The following is a 23550-nucleotide window of genomic DNA, read 5'->3' as shown; positions in this document are numbered from 1 at the left end:
GATATTCTACGTCCCGATTTGTTGCCATTCATTTCAAGCCACCCTGAACTTACATTTCAGCAATGCCTGCCCGCTCGAGGTGAGACTGTTGCTACTTCTCTTCGTGTTGCTAAACTCTACCTTAGCCTGCAAGGTCGCCAGATCTCCCTGCAATTGACAACGTTCCGATGGTTATGGTCATCGATTTGCAAGCAGGTAACGCACCCACTGGACAGAACATGGCACGATATTCCGCAGGAGAACATCCCAAAACAAAGTCTCTCCATGCCAAGACGAATAATTATTTGTATAATGGCCAGAGGTGCATCAACTCCTTATTCACTTGTTGAATTTACGAAAATCTTTCTCTAATAAATCATTCAATTTTTCTGTGATTGCTATCATTTACTTCTCTGTACATGTACATCACATATACCGGTTTCCGGCCCATCCGGATAACTCATTCGTATTCCGTGGTATTCATTTACTATAGTTATGTTAGAGGTATGCTCTATGAAATACACTACTGACCATTAAAATTGCTACGCCAATGGATTTCTGATACACAAACAGCAGTTGACCAGCGTTCCCTGGTGAAATGTTGTTGTGCTGCCTCGTGCAAGGAGGAGAAATGCGTACCATCTCGTTTCCTACTTCGATAAAGGTCGGATTGTAGCCTTTCGCGATTGCGGTTTATCGTAACACGACATTGCTGCTCTCGTTGATCGAGATCCAATGACTGTCAGCATAATATGGAATCGGTGGGTTCAGGAGGGTAATACGGAACGCCGTGCTGGATCCCAACGGCCTCGTATCACTAGAAGTCGAGATGACAGGCATCTTATCCGCATAGCTGCAACGGATCGTGCAGCCACGTCTCGAGCCCTGAGTCAACAGATGGGGACGTTTGCAAGACAACAACCATTTGCACGAACAGTTCGACGACGTTTGCAGCAGCGTGGACTATCAGCTCGGACACTGTGGCTGCGGTTACTCTTGACGCTGCATCACAGACAGGTGCGCCTGCGATGGTGTACTCAACGACGAACCTGGGTGAACGAATCGCAAAACGTAATTTTTTCGGATGAATCCAGGTTGTGTTTACAGCATCATGATTGTCGCATCTGTGTTTGGCGACATCGCGGTGAATGCACATCGAATCGAGTATTCGTCATCGCAATACTGGCGTTTTACCCGGCGTGATGGTATGGGGTGCCATTGGTTACAGGTCTCGGTCACCTCTTGTTCGCGTTGGCGGCACTTTGAACAGTGGACATTACATTTCAGATGTGTTACGACCCGTGGCTCTACCCTTCATTCGATCCCTGCGAAACCATACATTTCAGCAGGATAATGCACGACCGCATGTTGCAGGTCCTGTACGTGCCTTTCTGGATACAGAAAATGTTCGACTGCTGCCCTGGCCAGCATATTCTCCAGATCTCTCACCAATTCAAAACGTCTGGTCAATGGTGGCCGAGCAAGTGACTCGTTACAATACGCCAGTCACTGCTCTTGATGAACTGTTGTATCGCGTTGAAGCTGCATGGGCAGCCGTACCTGTACCCGCCATCCTAGCTCTGTTTGATTCAATGCCCAGGCGTATCAAAGCCTTTTTTTGTGGCCAGAGGTGGTTGTTCCGGGTTCTGATTTCTCAGGATCTATGCACCCAAACTGCGTGAAAATGTAATCACATGTCAGTTCTTGTATAATAATCTTTGTCCAATGAATACCTGCTTATCATCTGCATTTCTTCTTGGTTTAGCAATTTTAATGGCCAGTAGTGTACGTCCCAAATAAACGCATACACCTTACCATTCACGAATCGTAACAAATAATACCCATATCAATATCAGAACACCTGTACGTCTCCGACTCTTGCAGAACTACCTAGGACATCTAGGTGCAGATGAGGATGCCAGTGAAGATCCACGACACTCCCAGTATAATTGTTATATTGGAGGCAGTGAAAGGGTGCTTACCGAGTCTAAGTTCTGGCAGAAGGTGGGGCAGATGCCGCTGGAGGATGATCCGGACTGCCGAGTGTGCTTAACAGCGGCGTGCTGCGGAAGTGCAGACCGGCTGGCGTGGCGCTCCTTGTGGCCGTGGGATGCTCCTGGAACATGACACGGCAAGTGGGAGCCTCGTAGTGCACTTAATGTCAGGTGCTCACTACCTGGGAAGCAGATCTATTCTCAAGGAGGACACCTGAGACTGCACGTGCTTGTCTGTCTATTTCTCCCTCCCTGTCTCAGTTTATGTGTGAGTTAGTGCATGCGAGTGTTTGAGTGCGCGCTCGTGTTTGTGTTTGTGTGTGTATGGTAGATAAAATACGTTACAGACCAATTTATTTTGTCAGAAAATTGTAAAGATTGCGCAAAAGTAAAGCTTTTGGAAGACACTGATAAAACTCAACTATGTGTAAGTGGACTAGATCATTAATCCGTAGATGGCATCTTGCAAAACCGGATCGAAGCTCACCTGGGTTCCAGATATCGTACCATCAGTGCTTACTCAGTAGAATAACATGAAATTTTCTGCGTTCGGCTGAGAGATATAACGAATGACACATGTTATGTTTTAGAATAAAATTTAAGTTACCACTTGTCCCAGATATAAAGCAGCAGTCCTCTTTCGCCAAAACGGGCGAACAAATTTTTCAAATAAAATGCGTATCATGTTAATATTTAAGCCGAATTAAACAGTGAAATCACACTGAGCGCAATCTGACACAAACTAGAACTATAGATTCTCCTAATCGGCTGGGAGAAGTGACCATAGTGCATCTTCAAACATGGTGGACGACAACGCTAAGAAATGAAATGATCGTATAGGATTTATTGGCCAGGATATACCCTTCTGGGTTCGGCAACCGTATTGCAAGTCTTTTTAATTGACGCCACTTCGGCGACCTGTGTGTCAGTTATGAAGATGAACACACAACACCCAGTTCCCTGCCGGGAATCGAACCCGGGCCCCCTTGGATGGTAGGCGGTAACGCAACCGCTGCGCTACGGAGGCAGACAGAACGCGAAGAGAAACCAACATGACGGTATGAAGATAAGCCTATACATCCCTGAAATGTAAATTTCCGTAACTATTCACTGCTTAAATAGTGCAAAATGGAATTGTATTGACATACATGTAATATAGAGGCCTATTAAATTAAATCACGAAAAATACTTTTAGTTGAAGTAAAAGAGTCAGGGAAGCATCAGCTTGTCACTCGTCACGAAGACTAAGCATGTGCCGACCGGCAGCGGTGTAAAGCGTGTAGTGATAGAACGACAGCCGTTGGTCATCTCCCCCGAACGGCTGCCTACCCCTGGTTTACCCCATTTAAAAACACGGCGCGAAGCGCACTCGCTGTGGTTTGAGCGCCATTTGTAGGTCACGATGCGGCTGTTCCAACTTAAGGCTGTCGTGGTTAGAGACGCCATGTCACGGTTTGCGCTGTCCCTTCCGCCGTAGGGTCAAGTTCCCCTCGGGCAGGGGTGTGTGTTCTTAGCATAAACTAGTTTAAGTAGTGTGTAAGTCTAGGGACCGACGACCTCAGCAGTTTCGTCCCTTAGAAATTCATACACATTTGAACATTTGAACACGACTTGAAAGACCACAACTGTGTCGTACCAAATTGTTCGTCTCATATTCCCCTGCAAAACTGCTGTGCGCTCCAAACAGTTATTTTCTAAACGCGGTGTAACACTTCAAGTAGTTTTCGATATACTAGCTTCTTGACGTACTACACAGTAAAGTCTACCGCCAGTCAATAGTTGCGACCATATTTTGGCTCCCTGGTTCAGTGTTAACTAACAGACTGCGGATACAGGTGATGTTCTGTCCTCACGTTGTATTATGAATTTTTGTATCACTTCTGACAACATGTACTAACAGGATAATTCTGGTCAGCCCCGTGCTCAGAGGACATGCTAAACTGTAGGTCCTCCTCTAATTGGCTGAGCAAGGCACATCAAAAGTCGTAGGAATGCAATGGTAGTGGTCCTTCACTTGTGACCTAACGACGCTCGCCTCAGTACTGTGTAGTGACGACGTTATTGAGAACGGTGTTGACGAGAACTGGTCACTCGGTTTCTGTACTTTAGCCAGTTTATACGCTTTAAATTGCGCTATAGTTGGTAAAGACCTCAAACAGTCAGTACTAGTGAAGGGGAATGGTCATTGAGAGAGTACTGCAAACGCATAGTTTTGTGGTTGGCAGGAGAGCCAACACCGTGTTACTAGAGGAGGCCGAAAGGCACGCGATTTAGCTCACGCAGGCTGGCGTGAGGTCAGGAACAGGACAAGGAAATTAGAATTTAGAAACAACGGACGTAGCGGGTGGAATACTTAAATTTAATCCATTAATGATGAACGTCGCTCTTGAAGGTACATAGTTCACAATATCAATAGTAACTGATAATGGCGCCTTGCTAGGTCGTAGCAAATGACGTAGCTGTAGGCTTTGCTAAACTATCTTCTCGGCAATTGAGAACGTAAGTAGGCAGTGAACCATCGCGAGCAAAGTCGGCTGTACAACTGGGGCGAGTTGTAGGAAGTCTATCTAGACCTGCCGTGTGGCGGCGCTCGGTCTGCAATCACTGATAGTGGCGACACGCGGGTCCGACGTATACTAACGGACCGCGGCCGATTTAAAGGCTACCACCTAGCAAGTGTGGTGTCTGGCGGTGACACCACACATAGGGTATCTCCAAACGTCACCGCACGAAAGACGCTACTGATACCAGCTCTAGAGTATGGATCAATCATGTAGACTCCCCATCACGTAGGACTGACAGCAGACACGGAACAAACTCAATGACGCACTGTTAAATCTTAACACACCATTGTAGCATATATTGTCTCTCTCTCCGTCCGAACTGGCTTCGGAAGGCCCAACGTTACCAAGCAACCATCGTTGTGACAGGCGTCACTGGATGCGGATATGGAGAGGCTTGTAGTCAGCACAATGCTCTCCAGACCGTTGTCAGTTTCCGTGACCGGAGCTGTTACTTCTCAATGAAGTAGCACCTCAACCGATCGAACATGGGCTGAGTCCATTCCGCTTGCCAACAGAGCTACCCAGCCCCTGACGGTCACCCAACCAATTGCTAGCCAAGCCCGATGGCACTTAACTTCGGTGGTCTGAATGGAACCATTGTTACCGCTGCGGCAAGGTCACTGGCCATAGCATGTACAGAGTGAAAATATTTTACAGCTGTTCAAAAAATGTAAATATTAAACCGTTCGTTTAGTTTAGAGAACTGATACTGTTCTTACGATAAACCTCTGTCAGTAACAGATCGCGTCCTAAGTAATAAATTTTGTTAGCCAAAAAATATTCACTGATGCTTCCCGAAACGCTAGGCGTCGTTTAAGATCGGCTGCACTCCTCAGACGCGCTAGAGCTTAGGCACTTGGCGGCGTCCGTATCCAAAGTGTGTTGCCTATCGTCTAGTCACCTGCCCGCAAGTAAGGCACAGTTCGAGCCAATTAAACTTCACTTTTCGGTTATCTTCTTAGAGACATTAATTCTTACGGCTCTCATATTGGAAGTCACTTTTTCAGTTTAGTGGGGTAGGTTGTATGCTGCACACCTGGTTAGCAGACCCTGCTAGTTCGATGAAATCTTGTTGACCTGGGGCCTGCAAATACTAAACGATGGTTGGCATCGCCGGCAAGCAGCAGCTGACATTTGGCTTCCATGGAAGGTTGTTCTCCCATGGCATATGACCCTTAGACGATTGTCGTAATGAAACTGAGAAATCCTGTATATCCTTTAGACATGTAGATGAGGTATGGGCAAATGCGCTATTACGGTTGTGGGCGCCCTCGAGTGCCCTCACTGTTTCGCCCCGAGTGCTGTAAGCCAGCAGTTCCGCCCCTCCGCTAACACGACCCATTTGTTACTAATGCGCAATCAGCTTGACAGGCCTCTTTACTTCCTTTCTTTAGTGTTACCGGTGTGTAAGTCCCTTTGGCGTTCACGGTGGAACAAAATTAGTGACAGGAAAATGGCTGAGGACTTACGATTCTCTAAAAGGACATCGGTCTAATCCCTACGCTTCAGTCAACAGTGGAAGAAGGTTACTGTATTACGGGGTACCATACAGGCCCTCTGTCTTCTTTGTGATGCTCTTTTACAAGCGTGGAAGACGTACAATGTGAAGCAACATTCTCTACTCCTGCACGAGAAATTTATGATCACTTTGTATACTGAGGAATGGAAGGCCAATCTACTGGCGCTAACCAGGAAAGAGAGAAAGAAGATAGTTCATATAGATATACGTCATTTCCTCAAAGAATTATATGGTTTGCCGGCCGGTGTGGCCGAGCGGTTCTACGCGCTTCAGTCTGGAACCGCACGACCACTACGGTCGCAGATTCGAATCCTGTCTCGGGCATGGATGTGTGTGATGTCTTTAGGTTAGTTAGGTTTAAGTAGTTCTAAGTTCTCGGGGACTGATGACCTCAGCAGTTAAGTCCCATAGTGCTCAGAGCCATTTCTTTGTCAATAAATCGTTCTCATCGAGGTAATTCGTAATGCTCTAGCACAGAACACAAGGTGTAAGAAGAATGTACGGCATAAATTGCAGGACATGTAGATGAAGAAATTATGTTAAACAAAACTGAGTCTGGAAATCCTATGTTCCCGTGTTACAACTCAATTTCTCCAACTCATTAATCACGCGATACACACTAGAACAGAACGTTAGAACCAAGGAGAACCTGCAATCTTGGAGACGTCTCGTCACGTTGTGCACCACCAGTGTTTTGTTCCACATGTCCCTGTTGCCATGCGACATACATCATTGCCTGTTTACAGATAACAAATGTTTGAGCGATCAGTACGACCGTTGAAAACACACTGGTTACTATGTAGAGTTAATCACAGACTAGGCTCCTGCAATGGCAGCGTACAGCGTACACAAATGCAGAGATGGCAGATTCCCATTTGATGAATAGATTAGGCAGCGAAAATGGCGCTAACGTTCAACTTTTGTACCAGAAAAGATTTACAGGACGGAGGTGATCAGACTGGAATACGTTTGAAGCCAGTGACCGTCGTCTTAGGGAACTTGGGGCATTTAAGCCTGACATTCGGGACCGGGGGAGGCCTAGAAGGATGAGGACACCGCAAAGAGAGGCGGCAAATTCTATATGCAGCTGACGATGACCCTAGTATCAGTACAAGACATGTAGCCGCAATACGGGTGTTGACCACATGGCTGCCGAGCGTTATACGCGAACCAAGTGTATCCTTACCATTTACAGCGTGTGCAGGCACTGTTAAGCTGATTTTCCCACAAAAGTACTCTTCTGTGAATTGTTTATTCAGCGAAGTGTCGTTTCTAATGCAACTGTGATGTTCAGAGTTGAGGCGTCGTTTCAACGAGATTAGATTCTAAATTTTCACAATCGGCATGTATAGGCAGACGTCAATCCTCACGAAATTATTGACACAAGTCATTCTTGGTGACTGTTTGGTCCACCCAGGCTCAACGGGAAAAGTTATCATAATTTCGTAGAGAATGTTCTACCTGGTCTATTGACAGATGTGCCCTTAGCTGTGCGACAGAAGCTGTACTCCATGCACGGTGGAGCATCTCATTTTGGTATTGATTCCGTCGGCTTCTAAATAACAGATGGGTAGGTAGAGATGGACCATTGCCTAGCTTCTGTGCTCTCCGGACCTCAACCTACTGGACTTTTATTTGTGGGGGCAGTTGAAAGCTCCTGTGTATGGAACCCTAGTACAAAATGTATCCGTGCCCGTATGATGGAAGGCTGCGAAACTGTAGGAAATAATTCACGGATACCTTTGCGCGTCGGAGATTCAATAAGGCGCCGGGTTGATGCATGTATCGGTGACCACGGATGGCATAGTTAACTTCTCCTGCGAGAAATAGATGCATATGGAATGCTGGTGCGTTGTGTTCTTGTGTGTCTTCCATGATTCATAAGCTGGAGAAAGTGAGTCGAACATGGAAACAAAACGTTTCCAGACCCATGTTCATATGACATAATTTTTTCGTCTACGTGCTAGGAAAGTGTCCTGCAATTTGTACTGTACATTTATGTTATACCCTGTGTATTTCAAAACCCCACTGCAAATCGACACTAACGATATGAGTCTGTAATTCGGTGGATTGCTCCTATTTTCTATCTTGGATACTGGTGTGACATGTGCAACTTTCCAGTCTTTAGGTACGGATCTTTCGACGATCGAGCGACCGGTTGTATATGAATGCTAAGTGAGGAGGTATTGTACCAGCATACTAAGGAAGGCACCTGAGTGGTATAGAATCTGAATGGGATGTCTGGCGTTTCTTAAGTGATTTAAGCTGCTTCGCTACCCTGGAACTCATGTCGTCAGTTGTTCTTGATTCGAATTCAGGGATATTCACTTCATCTTCTCTGGTGAAGGAATTTCGTTAAACTGTGTTTAGTAATTCTGTTTTAGTGGCGCTGTCATTCGTAGCATCACCATTGTTATCGCAGAGAGAGGGTACTGATTGTGTCTTTTCGTTGGCGTACTTACGTACATGGTTTCATCTGCAGTCACTCAACTATCGAAATGAAATACACCAACAAGTATATCTTGCTGCAGTACCGCAACATCTTCTAACTATAGATAATAAGTTACTGCCAACAATCGGATCATTGTAGCACTATTACGATTGAACTAAATTTTTAAATTTGCGCCTAAAATTATCTTGCACGCTGTTGAAAAATACACAATATGCTAGACATCTACTATCGATTACACAAGTACACAGGAAATAAAATGCAACGTGAACAACCAATACCTTTCCGACCTGACGCCTCTGGACGCCTTGCTTTGGAGGAAGGCACTGCAAGGTTACACACTTGCTGACAATAGGAGACCTGTGAAATGCAAAATAAAAAGAAAAAATCATGGTTTAGGGTTTTAAATTGCTTCCAAATATGGTGGAATGAAATTTCTTGTACGTAAAAGCACGTACTGTTAATATTAGATCCCACAATAACGTTTTAATAATATAATTTGATCTGCAGAAGGTTGTTCAGTGAAACTAGCTCTTTGTAAAAGGTGAAAAATAAAAATTTTAAATCAGTGATACCATTCTTTTATGCTAAACATGCCTACCCGATATCAAAATGACATGGAAGTGAGAGTGAAGAAATAATGAATCGATTAAATATAAAAGAAAGATAATGGAATCATTATAATAAACGTAGTTACTCTAGTAAGGATTATGATCTGTCCGCATCAACAGGAATGGGCAGATCAGAACACATACTTGGGAAAAGGAATAGACCTTATCTACAACATAGGAAGTATAAAGGATAGCTAATTGATGGATAGGAAATATGGAGATCACATACACACACACACACACACACACACACACACACACACACACACACACACACACACACACACAAACATAAACAGCAACCGTACAGTATCTACCTGGCCAAGTTCTTTGCTAGATAGACGGACACGCATGTTAATCATAGAGGTTTCTCTTTCGAGCGCACGTGCGTTTTTATCATTCTTCATTAACATCCAGTCGGAGCGGAGTAGCGTGTATGAATAATCAACATGAAATTTGAAAATAAAGATGGAGCTGAAAAAACCATGGAAAATTATGTTGAACTGTTATGATGGAAAGTTATTGATCGAGGAAATAGAACTTTAATTGTGACCGAGTTAAGTAATTAACGTTTACAATACTGCGTAAGATTTATTGCTAAGTTTTTAAATTAAAACCAACAGTGATCTCGCTTCTGTAAAAACAATCATTTGCAAATAGTCCATAATGATACTAATTGGAGTGAAAGTACTGTTGTAATGATAGAGAAGGGTGAAAGTGTGCCTGAATAATTGTAGTATAGATTTCATGCTGGTAAAAAAAAAAACAGTAACATTATTACGGGTTTGGTACCCTCCGCATTATAGACTAATGCTATTGATAGCATTAATGTGAGGACTGATTATCAAACTATCATTAAATCGGACAGGGGCACTGGAGGCCAACTTGGTTTACTATCACAACTTTTAAGCCACCCATGATTACCTGTACGTGAGTGTCACAAAAAACACTCCTATTATCTTCACAAAATTTATCCGAAAATATAAAACAAAAATTAAAATATTATTAATTAGAGGCCAAGTGAGACGGGATTCAAGATAAATGAAACTGAATACGACTCGCAGTTTTGTTGAGTAATAAACAAAAGTTTGCAAGACCACTCTTTCATCTGAAACCTACTGCAGAAAAAACAGATCAATAGTTAAATTTCGCAAAGAGAAGAAGCATGATAAATATAAAAACATCATCAATACTGGAACCACAAATGTTTCTAAATTCACTGGAAATGAAAATCATTATGGTAAAGTAGTTCAAAAAATGGGCGGCGGTACCGGTAACGCGAAGTGTGAAAGGTCAGAACATTGATGGAGCTATCATTCATACTCAAGTGATTCATGTGGATTGGTTTCCGACTTGACTATAGCCGCACAACCGGAATTAACAGATTTTGAACTAGGAATGGTAGTGGCAGTGACACGCATGGAACATTTCATTTCGAAAATCGTTAGTAAGTTCAATATTCCCAAACCCCCCAATGCAAGACTATGCCGAGAGTAGCAAATTTTAGGCAGTAATTGTCACCACGGGCAACACAGTTGGGGACGGCCATTATTTAACGACGGAGAGCAGCGGCGTTTGCGTAGTGTTGTAAGTGCTAACAGACAAGCAACACTGCGAGAAATAACCGCAGAAATCAGCATGGGACGTACGACGGATGTATTCCTCGTGACAGTGTTGCGAAATTTGGGGTTAATGGGTTAGGGTGGCAGACGAAGGACGCGAGTGCCTTTATTAATAGCACAGCATCGCCTGCAGTGCTACTCGTGGCCTCGGAACCAAACCGGTTGGATTATAGACGACTGGAAAACCGTGGTATGGTCAGATGAGTCCCGATCTCAGCTGGTAAGACTTGATGGTAGGGTTCGAGTGTGGCACGGACCCCACGAAGCCATGGTTGAATGTCGTCACCAAGGCATTGTGCAAGCTGGTGGTTGCTCCATAATGGTGAAAGCAGTGTCTTCATGGAGTGGACTGGACGCTGTGGTCGAGATGAAATGATAAGTTATTGGAAATCGTTATGTTCTGCTATTCACCGATTTCATGTTTCCAAACAACAATACAGTTTTTATGGACGGCAGTGAGCCATGTCACAGGTTACAAACGTTTGAGATTTGTCTGAAGAACATACTGGACAATTCGAACGAATGATTTGGTCACCCAGATCGCCAGGCATGAATCCCACCGAAAATTTGTGGAACATAATGGGAGGTCAGTTTGTGCACAACTCGTGCACCGGCAACGTTTTCGAAATTACGGCCTGCTATAGAGGCAGTATGGCTCAATATTTCTGCAGGGGACTTTCTACGACTTATTGCGTGCTTGTCCCATCGAGATGCTACACTAGCCGGGGAAAAGGAGGTGAGACACGATATTATGAGATAGCCCCCGACTTTTGTCACTTTAGTGAAAAGCAAAAGATCTATAAATTAGCAAGCCAGGTACCACATTTGAACACAATTATAACATCAGAACGAACACATGTAGACGTCAACGTAATAAGAAACAGAATATGAGGAAAGAAAAGCTTCAGTACAGGGTGATCAATGAAAAGAATTCATAAATATATGAATAGTTGAATAAAGCTATAATGATGCCAAGGAAGATCTTGTGTGGATGCCTCACTCGAATTACAGTTACAAAACAGGAAAAGAGACTTCTGAACGAGTCCATGAGAACACGTCTAAATTAGGAAGCTTGACACGTTTGAAGTGATCTCATAAGAGCAAAGGAAAATTTTGAGTCAAATCATAAAGAGATATTCGTGTGGCCGAAAGAATGTCAAAAAGGGAGTAAAAATAATAGCGTCGAGCAACTGAATTACAAGAGAGACATTCACTCTTACTTATTTGTATCGACTATCAGAGTCCTGTTGCCACGTCCTCTTCCGGATTCACGTAGCATTCATACTTACGTGCTGCGATTGTTGAGGTAGTGTTTCCTGTCTACTCACCAAATTTTGTGGAGTCACTGTAACAAAGAAGAAACACTTCTGTTACTTGTTAACTAATTGTCATCGAAAACTAATCGCAGAGAAATCTCTGCGTAATTAGGGGCATTTGAGGAAGACTAAACATTATATTGAGAATAGGATAAACACAGTGGGTGCACTTTCATCCCGATCTCAAGGTCTACATTCTGAAGAGTCGTGAGAGTTTATGCTACTAGGAATTTTTTCTTCTTGTCACCAGACTTTAGGATCAAACGGCACTGTATTACTGTAAGTGTCATTCTTACTGTCCTGCACTACACAGGGAACACCGCAATTCATAGCAAAAACTGACGAGGCTTTATTAGAAGCAATAAAGTTCCAATAAACAAAGGCTCACAAACTTTCCACAAATACATTTACGAGATGACTGAGAATTTGTGGTTACGAACCATCACTGAAGTCTGCATGAGATATTGTCGTAGTAATACAAAAGCATTTTAATGTAAACTTGTCGATTAGGTGACAATCTGATTGGGATAATATATCACCCACCACCACCTTACCAAGAAATATGTATCCCCGTTACTTGTTACTATTTTCTGAATAGTCCGCTTGTTTAGCTGAGTGGCACTAGGCCCCGGTTCGATTCCCGGCCGGATCGGAGGTTTCCTCCGCTCGGGGATTGCGTGTTATGTTGACCTCATCATCGTTTCATCCTCATCAACGGCTGCAAGTTGACCAATGTGATGACGAATGAATTAAGACTTACTCTTGGCGGCCGAACCCGACTGGGGATCTCGTCCAACAATGCCATACGATCATTTCATTTCATTTAGTGAATACAGGTACTAGTTAAGAGAGGTGTTCGACACGGATACTGCTCTGGTTTCTTTCAGGTATCCACGGATCATCTCATCAATCTTTACAAGACTGGCTCCTCCAGAACTTCAACGATGTTTCAGTTTACAGGTGACACTACACAGAATAATGCCATGGACTGAGGTCAGCAAATCTTGGTGGTCATGGTAGACCACTACTCTGCTACTTTATATGTCATCGTACATCAGCAGCAAGCTTTTCCGTTGCTCCATGATCCATCTGCCACCTTCACCAAGAATGAGCTATTGGTGAAAATTTGGTCCAAACGGATAAGGATTCAATATAAAAGTCCAGATTTCAAATGAATGTGTAATGACTATAACAATATTTCATACTGAAATCGGTAGAGGCTCGAAGTCACATGTACGCATTTAGCTCGCAGATGGCTTTTGCGGATCCATGTTTATTTTCCAGTTTTTGCTTCCATTAATGTATACTTACATCCTTATTGGTTTTCGTTACTTATTGTGATCCACTTCGTACACCTTTATCGGATATATAAGTTTTCTAGTTGATTTCAGCCTGGATTACATGAAACACTCAAGTTTTCGCCATCCCCGCGTTCCAGTTTAATTTGTGTCTTTTATCTGCAGTAGGAAAACGGAACTCACTACCTCCAAGGAGTTTCTCAGCCTGATGCTGTCTGTGTATGTGGTGGACCTTCATTCCTCCCTTCAAGAAAAGTAATGCCCGCAATAGACGTGTATTGTGAGGGGCAAAAATGCAGTTTGAACAGATCATTTCTCTTGGGAAAGGAAAAGATAGGTGATGTAAAAAGTAAGAAAGTAAATATAATTTCCATAACAGTATTCGAGGGAAAGCTGTAACGAGCCTCTACACATTATCAGAGTGAGTCAGATTGGCTTCTGAAATTCCTAGAGGAGTGTTACTTTAGGTAAGTGCTCTGATCTCACGAAGGGGAAGCAGATACCCACTTTGATGAACTGTTTCTTAGTGGCAAACTGGTCAGTTCGTAATTTCCCATCAAAATTTACGATATGTTTCTTCTGCCTGTGGTACCTTAGTCATCGCATATTTCTACATTTCTTCACAAGCCAAATTAATCTTCCCTTAAATGACCTTCTACCGAATGTTCCTTCCTCTGTAAATAATTCGTGTCAGTATTTTTCAACCATGACTTTCACTGTGGTGACGAAAATAATGAGATCTCTCCTAATATCGTATCGCGTCTTCTGTTGCTCATCGTAATGCAGCAACTCGACGTGGCATTGACTCAACAAGTCGCAGGAGCTGAGCTCACCGTACACCATCCTGCCTCCACAGCCGTCCATAAGTGCGAAGTGTGGCCGATGTAGGATGTTGGGCAAAAACTGAACATCTCGATTATATCCCATAAATATTCAATGCAACACATGTGGGGTTATTTGAGTGGCAAACTCAATCGCTAGAATTGTCCAGAATGTTCTTCAAACCAGTGGTTAACAATAGTGGCCCAGTGATACGACATTGTTGTTAGGAAACATGAAATCCATGAATGGCTGCAAATGGTCACCAAGTAGCCGAACATCGTCATTTCCAGTCAATGATCGGTTCAGTTGGACTAGAGGACCCAGCCTGTTCCGTGCAAATAAAGCCCACACCATTATGGAGCCACCACCAGCTTGCACAGTATCCTGTTGACAACTTGAGTCCATGGCTTCGTGTGGTTTGCTCCATACTCGAAGCTTAGTGAAAGATGAAATGGGAGATAGGATACTGCGTGAAGAGTTTGACAGAGCACTGAAAGACCGGAGTCGAAACAAGGCCCCGGGAGTAGACAACATTCCATTAGAACTACTGATGGCCTGAGGAGCTCCAGTCCTGACAAAACTCTACCACATGGTGAACAAGATGTATGAGACAGGAGAAATACACTCAGACTTCAAGAACAATATAATAATTCCAATCCCAAAGGAACCAATTTAATAAGTCACAGCTGCAAAATACTAACGTGAATTCATCACAGACGAATGGAAAAACTGGTAGAAACCGACCTCGGGGAAGATTAGTTTGGATTCCGTAGAAATATTGGAACAATGAGGCAATACTTATCTTACGACTTACCTTAGAAGAAAGATTAAGGAAAGGGAAACCTACGTTTCTGGCATTTGTAGACTTAGAGAAAGCTTTTTACAATGTTGACTGGAATACTCTCTTTCAAATTCTAAAAGTGGCACAGTTAAAATACAGAGAGCGAAAGGCTATTTACAATTTGTACAGAAAACAGATGGCAGTTATATGAGTCGAGAGGCACGAAAGTTGGGAAGGGAGTGAGACAGGGTTGCAGCCTCTCCCCGATGCTATTCAATCTGTGTATTGAGCAAGCAGTAAAGGAAACAAAAGAAATATTCGGAGTAGGTATTAAAATCCACGGGGAAGAAATAAAAACTTTGCGTTTCGCCGATGACCAACAGAATGGACAGTGTCCTGAAAGGAGGATATAAGAGTAACTTCAACAAAATCAAAATGAGGATAATGGAATGTATTCGAATTAAGTCGCGTATTTCTGAGGGAATTAGATTAGGAAATGAGACACTTAAAATAGTAAAGGAGTTTTGCTATTTGGGGAGCAAAATAACTGATGATGGTGGAAGTAGAGAGGATGTAAAATGTAGACTGGCAGTGGCAAGGAGGGCCTTTCTGAAGAAGAAAAATGTGTTGACGTCGAGTATAGATTTAAGTGTCAGGAAGTCGTTTCTGAAAGTATTTGTATGGAGTGTAGCCATGTATGGAAGTGAAACATGGACGATAAATAGTTTGTACAAGAAGAGAATAGAAGCTTTCGAAATGTGGTGCTACAGGAGAATGCTGTAGATTAGATTGCTAAATCACATAACTAATGAGGAGGTATTGAATAGAATTGGGGAGAAGAGGAGTTTGTGGTGCAGTTTGACAAGAAGAAGGGACCGGTTGGTAGGACATGTTCTGAGGCATCAAGGGATCACAAATTTAGCATTGAAGGGCAGCGTGGAGGGTAAAAGTTATAGAGGGAGACCAAGAGATGAATACACTAAACAGATTCAGAAGGCTGTAGGTTACAATAAGTACTGGGAGATGAAGAATCTTGCACAGGATAGAGTAGCATGGAGAGCTGCATCAAACCAATCTCACTACTGAAGACCACAACAACAACAACCATCAGATCTTAGTACTCAAGCCGAGACTCGTCTGTCAGGCTATGGTTTCCCTGGTGTATAGTGTCTAACCGATAAGATCATGAGTCGAGGGGAGGCGCTACAGGCGATGTCATACTATTAGGAAAGACAGTGGCGTCTTCCATTGCCGGATTTCGAAGCACTGTCATAAAAGATGCATTTGACGTAAGTCCCACATTGATTTATGCGGTTATATCACGCAGTGTTGCTTGTTTGTTAGCGCTGACAACTATACGCAAAAGTCGTTGATTTGGGTCATTACTTGAAGTCCTTCGATCACTGCGTTTTCCGCGGTAAGAGCTAATGCCTGAAATTTCGTGTTCCCGGCACACTCCTGACACTGTGGATCTCGGAATATGGAATTCCCTAACGATTTACGAAATGTAATGTCCCATGCGTCTAGGTCCAACTATGATTCCGCAGTGAAAGTCTGTAAATTCCCGTTCTGTGGCCATAATCACGTTGGAAAACTTTCCACATGTATCACCTAAATATAAACGACAGCTCCACCAATCTAATACCCTTTTTTATATCTTCTGTACGTGATACTATAGCCATTTGGTTATTACACGTCGCTGCCCCGTAGCTCCCATAAGGTTTGTCATCTCAATACATTAATCTGATTATCCGGTAATATTTACGCCTATGATACTCCGTTTCCTCTTGAAATTGAATTGTTGTATTCTTCTTGAAACATCAGGGTATTTCGCCTTTTTGATATACCATACATACAATGTGGAATCATTTTGTTGTGGCCATCTCTCCTAAGGATTAGTGGAGGACTGTATATATTCCAATGGTCCTATTTCGACTAAACATCTTTCAGGGCAGCATTATATCTCCCTCGTGTTAGTTTACATTTTCTTCTCGTTCCATAAATTGGTTTACCTTGTATGTGTCACCTTTATATTCCTTACAGCCTTCCTTTCTTTGTTTAGAGACGATTTTCCATCCGAAATCTTGATATTCATACAGTTACTTCTCTTTCCTCGGAGAATCTTTTTAATTTTCCTTTATGTGTCATCTATCATTCTTCTAGTCATGTATATTTCTACAATATTGCATTTCTCATCTAGCGATTTCTCGCGAGACCGTCTGCGAATCTACCAATCTCATTTTCAGAATGCTGATATCCCTGTTGTTTGCTTCAAATGTCTCATTTTTATATTTCCTCGTTGAATGTAGGATTTCTTCTGTGATTTCAGTTTTTGCCTATTTGGTCTTGCTCTGCCTTCACTTTTTCATTCGCCTGCTGTAGTACTCCTAATTAGTATTCCTTATCCTTGATTCAATCGTTGCGTAAAGCTTCCACTGAAACTCCCAATAACTTCTGATTCTTTAACACAATTACATCTCACTTCCTTAATTTTCTATCTTTCTGCGCTTTCTTTAGTTTTATTCTGCAGAACTAATATATTCTAATGAGAGTACACATGAGTCCCTGGATATGTTTCGCAGGTTAACAAATGGCTCCCAAATCTCTGTTTTACCACAATTACCAATCTGTTTGAAACTGTAGTTTGTCTCTAGAGCTCTTTGACGTTTACAACATTCCTTAAGGATTCTTTAAACCATTTTATAGAATTAAAACGTGTCGTTCAAACTCTATCGTGATTCATATTTAAATTCTATTTAACAAACTTGCTGATACTATTTCCTTGTTTAAACTGTGTACCAAGATATTTAAAATTATTTTTCTCTGAATATTGATTGATGCAGTTTTAATTCTTTCATTATCACAAATTAGTTTCAAAGTCGTCACATTTTGTGTAATTTATTAGTAGTCATTCCAAGCACTGTAGCGTTCTCTCTTAGTTTCCCTACTACTTAAGTTTTTATATAAATTCTTATTCACCTACTATCGTGCTGTCTGCCTATCTAATTGAGCTGAAGAAATCACGGGAACTGTTGGCACAGCCTCAAAGATTCTTCTGCACTCAATAATATCTGTGCAGACCAGACCTTAAAGTCTAAATTTGTTTCCATATAATTAATTACAGGGACCGCGAAGGTGTAACATTAAAAATCTCAAATAATATCTCGTTAATTCTTAATTTTTCATCAGTCCATACATGAAACAGAATGCATTTAATACATATACAAACATGAAAGCAATAAATGAACTTACGACCTCCTTGTGACCCCGACTGCCCAGCTCCGAACACAGCATCGGCGAACTGCAAAATGTGAAAGAGAGTTATTACCATTAATATTAAAATATAATACTAAAATAAAATCATTTTTCAGTGCTAATTAGAAATTCTGATAGTATGTCAACTCGATACTGGAAAACTTTGAGTTCAGACATTTAATACAAACTCAATTGTTGTCAGAAACTGTTGGTACAAGTGCCAGATTATTTCCATTAATAAAGAAAGTAGGAAAAGTGGAGAACACGTATTTTAAAACTACAAGTGTACCTAAGTTTAGGCATACAATTGTCTCCAACAAAATAGATGCCAGACGTAAATTGTAATCATACAGCAAGTGTCAGCAAGTATTCACTCTGTCACAAATCATAAAACAGTGCGTCACCTACCGCCATGATATTTTCACTCAGTAAGTGAGAGCTACAGTTCAATAGGAGTATCGTATACCAAGCACTTAGTGGCATCATTCGGGAAATTGTGTCCAGGCACGTTGCTGGATAGCTTACCTCTCCTGGTATTTCTGAAACATACAGTTTTAAGAGATTCATTACGAGCTGCTCATAGCTTCTCAAACTAACAAGTATAACATGTAATTCAAGTTTACATTGCATAGATTACATGCAAAGATACTCCAGAGTATGAGTCCAGTACGCTACCACTGTTTCACACCGCACGGTCAAGAAACGTACTAAATATGTAACTTATATAATTATTTTAAGTATCCATATGATGTCATTGAGACACAGGTGATTGTGCGTTATGGTTAAAACACCGAAATGGAGATTGTGAAACTGTTACTAACTGGAGCATCGTAAACGCTCTATGTAAGTTACAGGCTATACATCGAGATATTGGTCAATATATTTGTGCATCAACTAAATAGTGTGTGGTCTGATGCTAATGCTGATTCATACCATGATTAGTGATCGTATTAGGACGTTCAGTAAATAAAGGGTCCTGTCCTCTTTCTCCTATAATGATTATTCTTGTCCTGGGTCATAATAAGATATCCTTAATTCTCCAATAACGCTTCATTGTTACATTAAAGCCACTAAGTGATTTCCGGCAATCGATCGATTCATCGTCAGTGTAAACAACAATTTTGGTGTCACCGCCAGACACCACACTTGCTAGGTGGTAGCCTTTAAATCGGCTGCGGTCCGGTAGTATACGTCGGACCCGCGTGTCGCCACTATCAGTGATTGCAGACCGAGCGCCGCCACACGGCAGGTCTAGAGAGACTTCCTAGCACTCGCCCAGTTGTACAGCCGACTTTGCTAGCGGTGGTTCACTGATTTCCACGCTCTCATTTGCCGAGACGATAGTTAGCATAGCCTTCTGCTACGTTATTTGCTACGACCTAACAAGGCGCCAGTATCCGTACTATTGATATTGTGAATCATGTACCATAAAGAGCGACGTTCATCATTAATCGATTAAAGTTAAGTATTCCACCAGCTACGTCCGTTTTTCTCAATTCTAATTCGCTTGTCATGTTCCAGACCTCACGACAGCCTGCGTGAGCTAAAACGCGTGCATTTCGGCTTCCTTTAGCAATACGGGGTTGGCTCTCCTGCCAACCACAACAACGACAACCTAACTCAGCTGTACAATTAGCACATTACCATTTCAACCTCTCGTATTATTAGCAAGAAGTTAAACAATATTAACAATTTTCAAGGGCTAGTTGAAGGAAGGTTTGGACTAAAAGTCTTTGTTTAAACAAAAGGTATTTGGCACTCAGTAATGTTTGAAACATATAATTAAAAGTGATTTGCAACCCACAATACCAATTATCTTCGAATTCTCTACTGCACTTGAAAAAAATATTTGGGTAAACATTGTTGCGATACTACTTCATCAAAAGTATCTGGACAGCTAAATGTAAATATTAATATGAGAATATTTACTCTTCGCCTTTGCTACAGCTTGGACTCTATGGTTGTGTGAATGTCTATGGAGAAATGACAGTCCATTCTTCCCCAATTGCCAAAAGCGGAGAAGGTCATGAAGTTGGACACTGGGGTCTGGGATAATTCAGGGGTAGCCAAGCACTCAGAACTCTGGCTGCGTTATGTATAGCATGCCGTCGCACTCAGTCCAGGCGCTCACTCACCCCACTGCTAAGACGCTCTGCCTGAGCGAGAGGAGGGGCAACAGGGAAGTATGGGGAATATCATAAATATATTTCCTGATAGTTCCGGTGTAACAGGGGGTGACCAACCTTGCCAGGTATAGATAGAGAGAGTGATGCTATCAGAACTGGTGCCGGAGCAGAAATTCTTGTCTGAAAGTTACCTCGTGCAATCAACTCCTGGAGGTAATGTTTAGGACCTCCTCAATGACAAACAGACCTAAACGTTTGAAATCATGTAACCGTGAGGAGCGTATCATTGATCATAAGGCTGTCATAACAGCTACGATTAAGGGTATTTCTAGGAATATCAACAAATGTAGGCAAATATTTTTTCTTAGGAAATGTAACGGGATACAAATTGTAGAGTTTCTGAGTAGTCAGCATCAGATATTCTGTGCTGGGAACGTAGATGAGGAGCACAAGTGGAAGAAATACAAAAGCATCCTTCAGTATGTCTTAGACAAGTATGTTCCGACCAAGGTCTTCATGGACAGGTGAGACCAATCGTGCCTTAATACTTGTATTAGAAAACTGCTACATAAACACAGACAGCTTCATCACAAATTCATGAGAAGTGAAAACATAACTGACAAAAAGCTAAATGAACTGAAAATGAGCCTAAGGAGAGCAACGAGAGAAGCGTTCAATGACTCTGAAAGTAAAAATTGTTCTGCTAAAAACCTTAAGAGATTTCGGTCTTACGTAGTATAAGTAAGTGGTTCGAAACATCCATTCGGTCACTCACTGACAATAATGGCACAGAAACTGATAATGACACAGGGCAGGCCGAAATACTGAACTCGATGATGCGAAACCGTTTCACTGCAGAAGGGGGAAACACGGTCCCTCTTTTCAATCATCGTACAAAATGGCAGATACTGAGATACATTATCACGTGATAGAAAAACACTTACAATCGCTTTATCGTGGAAAAGAACATGACCAGATGAAATACCTTTAAGATTCTATAGCAATCACGCCAAATAATTTGCTCCCCGTCTAGCAGAAGCTTAGCGTAGGTCCCTAGAGCAACAAAGGGACTTTGTGATTGGAAAAAGGCGCAGGTCATTTCCGTTTTCAAATAGCGTTGCAGGACAGATGCACATAATTATAGGCCCATATCGTTGACGTCAATCTGTTGTAGAATTAAGGAACATGTTTTATTTTGATGTATTGTACGTTTTTTGAAAATATAAACTTTCCCTGTAAGAAACAATAAGAGACTATTGAAGTTTCAAGAATGTACTGTCCGGGAAGAGTTTGGCAGCATGTTACTTACACCCACATACGTCTCGTGGAATTATCACAAGGAGAAAATTAATCAAGTTAGAGCTAATTTGCAAGTGGAACAGGTAAGTATGATGAGTGGTACCAGAACTGCCCTCGGCCACGCAACGTCAGGTGACTTGCAAAGTATTGAGGTAGATGTAGACGAGATACAGATACCCTATTGTTCTTCAAACTGCTTGTGTACAGTCATTGTGCTAGTTGGACTGTTGGTAGTACCTTGGAACTCAGAAATGATTCCTTTCGCTGATACCATGCCATTTTATAACAACCCTCCTTCAAGTTCAACGGTGCCTGTACGTCCGACAGTAGGTCTATAAATCGGATGAAAACGGTCTCGATGCAGTTTTCAGATTTTTATTTGTTAGCGTTCTGTTTCGGCGTTTTCTTCAAACCATCTTCAGGCTCTTGATTTCCACTATGGTGGCGGCAGACGGTACAAGATCCTTAGAAGTAAGGTTGTCACGGCAAATGGCGGTCAAAAGCCTGAAGATGGTCTGAGGAAAGGGACGAAACCGGTTGCTGACAAATAAAAAATCTGAAAACGCGATCGAGACTGTTTTTATCTGGTTTTTACCGTTTACGCCGATAGCTGTGCTCTAGAATGGTTTCTAAAAGTTTAGACAGTAGGTCTGCCTAAACACGCCTTCGCGTTCCCGCTTCACATTCATATCAACAGTTGAACGTAGGAGAGTTGAAATTTCCTTAACGGGTTTGCTATTCAGGCACATCCGATGGTTAACATTTGAGATCGTTGACCTCTTTTGAACGATCTATTCCGCTGTTTCTGCCACTCTGCTGGCAACACACAGTACGCTGCACCTCCTTTTGTTCTGGCGGTTTCGCCTCTTGTGACATTCTGTGGTTAATCCACATAGGGAGTGCAACTTACTTTTCATCAGATAGTGCGTTTGGCAACAGTACGGTTGTTTCTATGTTTCAAAACTACTATTCAGAGTCAAAAACACTCAGAAGAACAGAATTTCTGACTTTTGGAGAAATAATTAATAGCGATAGAGAATGTCTGTTAGAAAATGGCTTTCATATTAAATGTCACTATGCGATCTGTACGTCGCTAGCAAGGTACACCGTCCCTCTACGCACTGTTCTCGTATGCCAGGGAAATAATATCTTTGTGTACGTAGTAGGACCTTCTTTACGCTGTACTTTGAAACGTAGTCTTAATGACTCGTCAGTTGATTTGGTTCAGATAAAGCTTCTCACCCTCTGGCCGCTGGGTCTAGTCATGCAAATCTCTTCCTGTGCATACAGGGAGTGCGGCCTACCTTGGTTATTTCGTTAAAGATGCTGTTCTAGTGCCACAGTGGTCATTTCGAAGCTGCAACATTCAGGAATTAACGGTGAGATCGTTGCTCGCAAACGTGTTTTGGCGTAATACTCTAATATATCGTTTTAGCTCTACAGACATGTCATCTTTGTGAATAAGATTAAAGGTGTTGTTCAGATCGAAGCTTTGTTCCATGTACAAGGATTATTATCAGTCTATTTTTGAGTCATCTGCGGTAGTACGTGTTACTTTCCATTGGATTTTGTGGCTAATTCTTTTTATGGATAGGAGTTCGGTTACGAACAACACAGTCTACATCTTCGGCGTACGCGTTCTCTCATAAGTAAGCACGCATTCACACTTTTAGTATGTGTTAGAATGCTTGCCTTGTTCCTGATTTTCGTTCCTTACTTACAGGTGCAGAACCACCTTATATTTTATCGATGCATATGAACGTCCTGCCTACCACCGGATATTTCCATCAATATAAGTCAAATCGCATTGTTGACCATTCAAGGTAAAAATTTTGTTCAAGAAGGAGAATATCTTTAGGCCACAAATACTGAAGGCATATCAGTTGTGTATACAGTTTAAATACAAGTAGTATGA

General features: G+C 42.1%; 1 protein-coding gene across 7 annotated transcripts in view; it reads right to left on the bottom strand.

The window, feature by feature from the left end:
* LOC126284235 (secreted protein C-like) overlaps window positions 1-23550 on the bottom strand; it is a 403567-nt gene that overhangs the window by 345255 nt on the left and 34762 nt on the right. For 4 of the 7 annotated variants that reach the window (XM_049983015.1, XM_049983014.1, XM_049983017.1 and 1 more), the window contains exons 4-8: window positions 18736-18749; window positions 18208-18256; window positions 12067-12083; window positions 8787-8865; window positions 1962-2095 (exon numbers count right to left, since the gene is read on the bottom strand). In XM_049983015.1, coding sequence (XP_049838972.1) covers window positions 1962-2095; window positions 8787-8865; window positions 12067-12083; window positions 18208-18256; window positions 18736-18749 — 293 coding nt within the window. The remainder of the gene's footprint in view (window positions 1-1961; window positions 2096-8786; window positions 8866-12066; window positions 12084-18207; window positions 18257-18735; window positions 18750-23550) is intronic. The other 3 variants (XM_049983016.1, XM_049983018.1, XM_049983019.1) reach the window with 3 other exon arrangements.

Source organism: Schistocerca gregaria, chromosome 8 (genome assembly GCF_023897955.1).
Source record: "Schistocerca gregaria isolate iqSchGreg1 chromosome 8, iqSchGreg1.2, whole genome shotgun sequence".
Taxonomy (NCBI): Eukaryota; Metazoa; Arthropoda; class Insecta; order Orthoptera; family Acrididae; genus Schistocerca; species Schistocerca gregaria.
The sequence above is the reverse complement of the archived record's forward strand: the minus strand, read 5'-3'. Positions and strand labels throughout refer to the sequence as shown.